Below are 9,992 nucleotides of genomic sequence, written 5' to 3' on the forward strand. Positions count from 1 at the left end.
AGCAAGCTCAGCGCCAAGATACTTGACTACAAGATGCTTATTGAATTCAATAAGTGAATCAGTGCTATTTCTTTTTTGCTGATTGTCTTCCATTTATACAAATAATGAAGAAGGACTGTACTTAGAAAGTAAGTAGCTGAGATTGATTTACACGTAGTGCTTGTGCCTCTCAGTGCTGGCCCATGTTATGTTCAGTGCCGTAAGCAGATGGCATACTGTAACGTGGTTCAGAATTTTTAGCAGGTTTTCCCAGCTGTGCTCTGTTCACTTATTTTCAGGTGAACCAGACTCTTCAGCTGAGTATTCATGCACATACTGCTAATCCCAGCTGAAAGAAGGAGTTTTGACAAAAGTGGTCTCTGACCCCAATTTATTCAAAGACACTATCTTCCCTGTGCCAGGCCCAGGCCAAGGCATGGACTCAGCACTAAGCAGAAGGAAATTCAGATTTCCTAGTATTGGCCCCATCTACAACAACCTTTTCAAATACACCTTAAAAGACCACACAGCCCACAATCTGCAGTTCAGGCAGTGTACTTTTCTCTTAGGGTGTTAAAGCATTGCTCATGCTCTCCTGGGGCTTTTGATTTGCAGATGCTAATGCCGGAGACCGTGGACAGACGAACAATGCCGCTTCTGCATCAGCTTCTAACTCCACCTGAACAGTCCCGAGCAGCCAACTGCACAGGAAGAACCACCAGTTACTTGAGTGTCACTCAGCAACACTGGTCACGTTTGGAAAGAAAATTAAAAAGAGAAAAAAACCTGCTCATTTTAGTGTTCAATTTTTTTTATTATTATTGTTGTTCTTATTTAACCTTGTAAAATATCTATAAATACAAACCAATTTCATTGTATTCTCACTTTGAGGGAGATCCAGGGGGTGGGAGGGGTTGTGGGGAGGGGAAGCGGAGCACTAGAACACACAATCTCTCTCCCACGACAATCTTTTTTTATCAAAAGTCTGCTGTTGTATACTTTAAAAACAGGACTCCTGCCTCATGCCCCTTCCACAAAGAAGAAGACTTTGTTCTGTGCTGAAGTTTTTTTGAACTTTGTTTTCTTTAAAAGTCAAGTGTAAGACTTTGGTATAGTGCACAGCTTGAAATTGGTTGGGAGCTTAGCAGGTGTAACTCAATGGGGACTTAAATGTCACTTGTAAAATTAATCCATATCCTCGGGTATTTGAAGACTTGCCTTTGGCATATTGGTGGCAGGTGTGGCAGACAAAAAAGGAAATGCGTATCATTTGTATGTAACCCAGGGAGGTCAATAAAGTTTAAAGATTCTTAATTGACTTTGATAAGGTTTTGTTTTGCTCTTAATCAGTGCTAGTGGTGAAGAAACCTAAATTGGAAGCTATCAGAGGAGGAGGAAGATGCGTGCTCTGAGGGTGGAACTCTGTTTGCCTGACCAAAGGTTCTCTGCAAATCTTAGTACAGTTTTAAACTAGTGACCAGAAGACTGAAAAGGATGTTGAGCCAGTCACTCTGGCTGCAGATGCCAAAAGCTGATGAACCTGAAGGAAGGGGACAGGCCGAGAGCAGATCTCACCACTGTGAATGAATTTGTCCAGATTTGTTTCTAATGTTGCTTCCCTTGGAAAGATACACTTGAGAGAGGACATTATAGTTAAATAATGTGAACTGTAACCGTCTACTGGTTTATTTTTCATATTTTTAATTACAGATTGAGCTTGCAGAAATTGCCACATTCTGCACATAGTTCTAATATTAAATCCAAATCTAGAATCTGTATTTAATTTCAGCTTTTTTTTTTTAACCTCATGCTTTTAAAATTTTATTTATTGACGTATGTCAGGTAGACCATATGATTTTAGATGGTAGGAATCTTAAGAACTACACATCAAAATGGTATAAACAGTCACGTGTACCTGCTGACTTTATAGGAAAGCTGATTATATAAATGTGTGTATGTATATATGTTATATATACATAGATTCAATACTGCCTTTAATTTTTGTTTTTGTCCACAGTATCAAAATCAGCTGGTCGAAGCATGAGAAGAATGTTTCCCCCCACACCCAGTTAAGAGTTTTTGTTTCTGTTTTCTTTGTGTATCAGTGAACGGTGTAAGACTCAGTCTCTGTTTCTGAAGAAAAAGCAATATTCCTTGGAAAGCAAAGAGGATTGAAGGATTATGTTTGCAGTGAGGAAATAGATTTTCACAACTAGTTTGTTTTACACTTTTAAGGTTGACATCTTTGTGGGCCTTATATACTCTAAAATGAACCTTAGTCACCTTGGTGCTTATGGGCCATTACTTGACCTATGAATCTTTAAGGCACAATCAGTTGTACTTTACATTTAAAGATCACTTGAGTGATGGCCGCCTTTCCCTTCTCCCCACTCTTTCCCTACACACCTTCCAAGGTTAGTTGCTAACTGTAGGGCTGTAGAGCTGAGCCCTCGAATGTGTGTAATCTCCCTTCACCTTCCTCATTGCCACCTTAGGTCGTGTTAGGGGTCTTGCCCTCCAGGTGATTTGGAAGTGGAGTCTCTTGGCAACCCTCAACGCAGGTCCCAGTACCCTGTCCTGCTTCTTAACCAAGTGTGTGCGACTCTCCAAGAGAGTCCTACTGCCTGCTGAAGTGAACCAATACCCAGAAGGGCAACTGTGAGCCATCTTAGTTTTCACTCACTGTTTAGCTAAGCTCTTAGGCCACAAAAGGGGTTTCTCAAACCTCTGGTTATATCAGAGTTCGTGAGAAAGGAAACACACTCAGTCAAACCAAATCGAACAAACTGACTTTTACATTTCATAATGCGCTTCTGAGAGCTAATTAAGATTTGGAAGAAGTCTGAATGAGAGTATTTGGCCAGGTGATTCCTAAAGGGAATGGCTTTGGTAGACCATTTTCAGAAAGGATTTATAAAGAAGATGAACAGCAGGTCTAGGACAGATCAGCGGACCTGCTTTCATACCAAACTGCCCAGCCAGACATTTGCACCCAGACACTACTCTGGACTTGGTATTCTTGCCAGAGTCCTTAAAAATCTGTGCTTGTTCTAGGAAACACTCCCCCCTCCTTAGCCCCCATAAATGAGGTAAGAGAAGAAGAGAGAAAAGGCAGATGCTTTTCTCTTTGTGGGTGTGAGGGCTGAGGTGCGTGATTTTTCTTTCTCAAGGATCATGGCGGTATCACAGAACTCTTTTATACAAGTGAGATCCAGGTCTCTGAATCTTTTTGTAAATAATAATAATAATAATAATAATAATAAAAAGCTCCTCACCAAATTCAAGCTTGTACATTATATTTTCTTTCGATGTTTTTAAATTTAAGTTTTATTGTTTTGTATGTAAATATGTGGACCCAGGAACTGTTATTAATGAGCAAAAAGTTACTGTTCAGGGCAGTGATTCTGTTTAATAATCAGACAAAATGTAGACGAGCTTTTTAAAGCCATATAGTTTTAACTCTGTACAGTAGGTACCGGCCTGTATTATTGTAACAATAACTCTAGCAATGTATAGTGTATCTATATAGTTTGGAGTGCCTTCGCTTCCATGTGTTTGTTTTTTGTTTTTGTTTATCATTTTTCAAATTTTAATTGGTTTTTCTACCCGTGTCTCCCTATCCTACCCCTTTCCCTTTGAAATAATAGCTCACTCCTAACAGTGTCTTTGCCCTTTCCACAGTTAATTTCAGTGATACCATGCTCAGGAGTGCAAAGAGGAAACCTCGTCCATGATCTCACTTCATTTAAGCCCTGCTTTTGTTTCGGTTCTGAACAGCTGTTTCCTCCGCAGTCAGTAGCGGTGACCGGTTTCATTTCATACTTAGTCCATCCAGGGACTTTGTGTAGTGCCAGGGAGCCCTAGAGCTGGAAGAGACCGAATCAATTCAAGTTTGCTCATCTCTTCCCCAAATCCCAACCACAGGTCTTACAAAACAGCAGGTTCCGGGAGCCTTCCATGCTCTCTGCCCCTTATCTACTTCCTTCCCAAATGAGAGAGAGAGAGAGAGAGAGAGACAGGTTTTATAAATCCAAGTTTCTTAATAGTACCAGGTTTTGATACATCAGTGGTCTGAAATGCTGTAGTGCAATTACTAGCAGTTACTGCGTCGAGTGCCACCGAGCCGAGAGGACATGCCAGCAGAGGACTGTTGTTTTAACAAGGGAACTCTTACCCTTCCCCTCCCTCCTGCCACCTCTATCCCTGTTCAGTGAAATGTCATTTTCATTTCCTTCTTAAATAAGTTTGATTCTCACTGTATGCCCATCATGAAGGCCTTTTTTGAAAGAAAAAAAAAATCATTTGTTTTGCCTCCAAGTACTCCATATAAGATGTCTTGAGTAGAAGAAAAAAAACAAACTTTACCAAACCAAAGGTTGCTATTTTTGAAACATCGTGTGTTCATTCCAGCAAGGCAGAAGACTGCACCTTCTTTCCAGTGACATGTTGTGTCCATTTTTTAAGTCCTCTTAATTTTTAGACACATATTTTTGGTTTGTGTTTTAACAAAGCCTGCCTAACCAGTCATCTTGTCTGCACCAATGCAAAGGTTTCTGAGAGGACTATTGTATTCTCTATCCCTGTGGATATAAAGACACTGGCATTTCTTTTTCCCTTTCCTTTTTAAGGGATTTAACTTTGGAAATCTTCCAAAGGAAGTTTGGCCAATGCCAGATCCCCAGGAGTTTGGGGGGTTTTCCTTTGTTTTAAACCAAAATTGTATCTGATTTCTATTTTTTATGTTAGTGATCATCTAATCACAGAGCCGAACACTTTCTCCCCTATATAGAAAAATAAACTAAGCATGCTTTACAATAAAATCTGTCTTTTCTGGTAGAAACCTGAGCCACTGAAAATAAGAGAGACAACTAGAAGCAGAGTAGAATCCCAGACTAAGGTCTACGTCTGAGAGGCTTTGAAAGTAATCCCTGGGGTTTGGATTATTTTCACAAGGGTTATGACGTTTTATTCAAGTTTGTTGCTCCGTTTTGCACCTCTGCAATAAAAGCAAAATGACAACCAGTACATAAGGGGTTAGCTTGACAAAGTAGACTTCCTTGTGTTCATTTTTCAGTTTTTTTTCTTAATATCTGTCTACAGGCAGATACAGATAGATGTATGAAAATGTGCTTGCCTGTAAAATTTGCATTATAAATGTGTTGCCGATGGATCACTTGGGCCTGTACACATACCAATTAGCGTGACCACTTCCATCTTAAAAACAAATCTAAACAAAATTTATTATATATATATATATATATATAAAGGACTGTGGGTTGTATACAAACTATTGCAAACACTTGTGCAAATCTGTCTTGATATAAAGGAAAAGCAAAATCTGTATAACATTATTACTACTTGAATGCCTCTGTGACTGATTTTTTTTTTCATTTTAAATATAAACTTTTTTGTGAAAAGTATGCTCAATGTTTTTTTTCCCCTTTCCCCATTCCCTTGTAAATACATTTCGTTCTATGTGACTTGGTTTGGAAATAGTTAACTGGTACTGTAATTTGCATTAAATAAAAAGTAGGTTAGCCTGGAAATGAAATTAAAATTCACAAGTGTGTGGTCTTTATTTCAGTACCCAACCTTCTTTTCTTCACCCTATCTTGCTACTGCAATATGTAGTCACATTGCCATCTCCGTTCCTCCAATTAGAGATACATGGATCTTTGTTAAAAAATCAAGATACAAACACTAGTTCTCGTTCTTTAAATGATCTTATTCCATTGTATAGCCCCAAGAGGTGCAGCTTCCATCTTGGAAACCTTTGGATTTGGTGTAGAGGAAGCTTTGCAGACACTGCTTTGAAAAGAAAGAAAATATCCCTGAAAGGGACAAATTTTTAAAATGTGTATAAGTCTTTGATTACTGTGTTCATGGTTTACTGTAGCTGTATTTTCTTTTAACTTTCATCCCATTAGTAATGGTCTTTGGGAGTATCTGTAAAATATATGAACACCACGAACCGTGGGGCTGTACCTCCCAGGTAACCAACACATGTTGTGTTTGAATCTGCTCATTTCCAATACTGGATGATGTATGTAAACATGTTATGTCTCATAGTGCAAAAAGAAACATCTTTTTTTTTAGGGCTGGCTCATTCTGTCAGGCCTAATCTAAAGGCTAGATATTAAGTCATGTGACTGCTGCTTCAATAAAAACAAATTTATATTGGATAAAGTCTGCTCTTTATTTGCTCATTTTATTTATCTCGTGGGGAGGGGGTTGGCTAATACTTGAAAGAACTTGAAAGATAGTTAAACATGTTTACTATGTTTACAGTTTACAGTAAACATGTTTACAGTTGCATGGGGTTGGAGGAAAAGAGGGAAAATGCAAATATAATGATGGCACTTGTGGGATGGGCCTCCTGATGGCACTGAAGTGCACTTGGGATTCACTGCTCTTCTATTGGAATGGAGCAAGATACCCTTTTAACCGAAAAGCCTGAAAGACTGCATTTTCAGTTTTCAAGTCTTCCAAAAAGTATCAACCAATCTGTCCTGTGGATCACGTTTCAGGAGAGCACTGGTAGCAGGTGCCATTTCACAGGTGTTCTAGAAGAGTAGTCAAGAAAGGGAGGAGTCAGGCTGCAGAGCTCCTCATGGAGAAGTTTGTGGAAGGAAGTGACCAAAAGTGATAGTGTGGCCATTCATTTCTTGGGAGTAAGCTATTCATCTGCCCACCAGCACCTTTAGATTTAGGAGCACTGTGCATATAGTAAGGGGACATACCAGAGGTAACCAGCTGCCGTGTAACATGGGACTAAGACGCCCCCAAGTTGTCAGAAGCCAGGAAGGGATGGTCAGTCAAAAATCTGTTTCTCTTTACATCCTCTTCTCCAGAACAGAGAGGCCACCCCAAGCCTTCCCACAGGAAGACTTGTTGATGTCAGCGCTTTAATGGGGACCTTAAAGTCTGGGCCAGGTAGAGATTGGCTGCTTAGTGCCCCTGGCTAATGGTGGGTGGGGGTGGCCAGAAGGCCAGCAGAACTTACTTAGCAGAGGGCAGCCCTGGTGGCTCAGTGGTTTAGCGCCACCTTCAGCCCAGGGCATGATCCTGGAGACACAGGATCGAGTTCCACATCAGGCTCCCTGCATGGAGCCAGCTTCTCCCTCTGTCTCTGCCTCTGTGTCTCTCATGAATAAATAAAATCTTTAAAAAAAAAAAAAAAAACATAGAAGAGCTTTTCTCCTGAGCTTTGCCTCACCTGACTGAGGCAAGACCTAGAAAATGAACAGCAGCTCCAGGGATGCCTAGAAACTGACAGTTCTATGCACTCAAAGGCTCAGGAGAGGGAGTAATGGAGCAGTCCAAATGTTTGAGAGCAGGAAAGTGCAATCTGGCTCCTAGCCCTATAAACTCAAGATCCACAAAGTTATTGAAATATCCTGTGTGAGCAATTTGGTGTATCTCACCTTGAATCTTAACTACACTTGGACTACAACAGTTTTTATAATACATATAAATCCTACATACATATCAATTCAGCTGCCCAGCTATTTTTTAAATCAATACCAGGACAGTTTACAGCCCATCCTAATTTTTGCCTCACTATAGCCTATATTTAACAACCATCTCGGGTCCTTGAATTCATTCAGGAGCCCGAAATTAATTCAAAATTAACTCAATGGGGAAGAGGAGATGCATAGGATTTATGAATACAGTTGAATAAAATGTGTATTTCCAAATGAGACAAAACTGGGAACAAAATCTGTATTTGTCATATTTGGAAAGAGGAGCTCTTTTTTCTCCTCAGTTTCTTTTTTAAAAAGGAGCTCTATACCCTTGAGGCAGAAGAGGCTGGTAAATCCAGGGGGATGGCAAGGAGTATTTAATTCAATTTCTCCATTTTTAATTTTGGTATCTATCTATCATCTATATACATATAAACACATACAGCATGTTGGGGAGGTGTATCATTTCTATATGGATTTTTACATGGAATAATCATTTTATGAGCAAACCAAGTTAGGTCATTTTTGTTTTTACACCAACAGCCATCAGATGTCAGGGGCAAACGCAAGCCCCAGCTCAGATGTGGAGCAGACCTAACCAAGTCCCACACATGTGCACACACCCGTTAGCACCCTTCCTCCCATGAACACGCGTTCCAGAGATCCCTCACTTGGGTCCTCAAGGGCATGCAGAGCCCCGCAGAGCTTGGCATCCACAGGAAGAGTCCTTGTGCTGCCTATGTCACTTCTTTGGATCAAAGTCACTTGTGTTTCTGCTTTGTTTCCTTAGGTTGAGCTTCAAAGTCTTGGAGGTCAGGAACCACGTCTGAGTGGGCGTATACCCCCAGCAAGCTGCATTCTGTTGGTGCTCCTGAATGTGTTCGCATGGATGCAGAGGCACAGAATGAGGGTCCCGGAAGGCAGAAGAGACACAGAGGTCATGACGAGCCTCTGACATTTGCTGCCGGCCCCTCACACGGTCTCTCACTGACCTCCCACAGCACCTGCTGATGAACACAGGCCTGGGGCGCACTAAGCTCAGGACAGGAGGCTGCAGGTGGGGAACGAGTGGGGTGGGGGACACAGGGGTACTTAGTGAAAGCACCCAAGGAGTTAGTGAACTTGGGTGTGGGGAGACTCTCAGATGGTCCAGCCCCAGGCACCCTTGCCCTCTCCCACCGTGGCACTAGATCCCCCAGACCACAGGCCCATTTCTAAGGGAAGGGTAGCCTTGCCTCTGGACAGCCTGACCGATAGGCCGTGTGCTCTCCATCCAAGTGTCCGTGGCTTCACTCTCCACAGACTGAGCTGGGGGCTGGCGAGACCCTTGTCCCCTTCCAGTGCGAGGCAGCATTGCCAGAGCTGTGGCTGGGAGATGCCTGGGGAGTCAGGGCCTGTAGGGCATTGTCAGCTCTCAGAGGTGTCCATCTGTCTATCTAGTCCCGGGGAACGGCAGCTCCGAGGGCTCCGGCTCTGGCTGCCCCCCGGGAGGCTCTCCTGAGGGGCAGCGGCTCAGCCGTCCGTGATGCTGAACAGCTCCTGCATGAGGGGGCTGGCGAAGGGGTGTATGTCCTGGATGCGCAGCAGCTTCTGGGTGTGCTGGGCATTGATGCTGCGAAGCTCGGTGAGCATGGCCATGATCTTCAGGAACAGGAACCTGCAGACCAGCCAGAGGAAAAGTTGGGGGTGCAGCCCACCCTTGCCCCCATCCACCGACCCTGGGACTGCTCTGAAGGGACACGAGTCTGGGGGTATTAATCTTAGAACATCTCAGGCAAGCCAAGAGACAAGACTCAGTTGAGCATCTCTTGCTCTGTGGATGAGAGGGGCAGAGCAGGCTTGGGGGGATTGAGGTGTGGATTCCCCCTCCTTGCTTGCCCTTCACACCCTGGGCTTGAGCCCTCGGATGCTGCCCCTTCCATGGGAAAATCTATGCGCATAGGGCAATCCAGGGAGAAAGCACCACCTTGGCCAACGGCTGCAGGTCAGGACCCGGTGGTGCCGTCGTGGGGGCAGTGACTGCAGGCTGCCCTGCAGATCCTTCCCAGATCTAGCCTGGGACCTAGGGTCTGAGACAAACCTCGGGCCTCAGTTCCTGCATGCCGCCTCCTGGCTCCGAACAGGGGAGGACTTAGCGAATCAAGACGTGGCCCAGAGGCTTAGCTCAGAATGAAGTGAGCGGCCAGGTAAGGACTCGAGGTTCTCAGCCCGGCCAGCATGTCCTATGCCGGCCTTCAGCCCTCCAGGCCGGGCCGCGGGCCTTGCAGAGCCAGGGAAGGGTGGAAGGCCCGTCCGGCCCGGCCCTGAGCAGCCTTCCTCCTTTGGTGATGACTGGCACACACCAAGCAGCTCCCCGGCCGCTTCTCCTAGTTCCTGGGTGAGGAGATAGCGCTCAAAGTGGGGGCCATGGGCTTGCCTGCCCAGGGCCACCTCCAGACCCCAGCTATCTGGCTCTGGATCCTTAGCCTCAGCCCCTCGCAGGGTGGCAGGAGCACCCATTTCATGAGGCCGTAGTGACAATGCACGTCAACCGCTTGGCGCCACGGCTGG

At 43.9% G+C, this 9,992-nt stretch overlaps 1 protein-coding gene across 2 annotated transcripts in view; it reads left to right on the forward strand.

Moving 5' to 3' along the window:
* The window catches only part of GSK3B (glycogen synthase kinase 3 beta), a 202,860-nt gene extending 196,699 nt beyond the window's left edge, over nt 1-6,161 (forward strand). For both annotated transcript variants that reach the window (XM_041752871.1, XM_041752879.1), the window contains one exon: nt 595-6,161. In XM_041752871.1, the coding sequence (XP_041608805.1) occupies nt 595-662 (68 nt within the window). In that variant the 3' untranslated portion in view covers nt 663-6,161. The remainder of the gene's footprint in view (nt 1-594) is intronic.
* Nucleotides 6,162-9,992: the final 3,831 nt, after the last annotated feature.

Source organism: Vulpes lagopus, chromosome 1 (assembly GCF_018345385.1).
Source record: "Vulpes lagopus strain Blue_001 chromosome 1, ASM1834538v1, whole genome shotgun sequence".
In the NCBI taxonomy this organism is placed as follows: Eukaryota; Metazoa; Chordata; class Mammalia; order Carnivora; family Canidae; genus Vulpes; species Vulpes lagopus.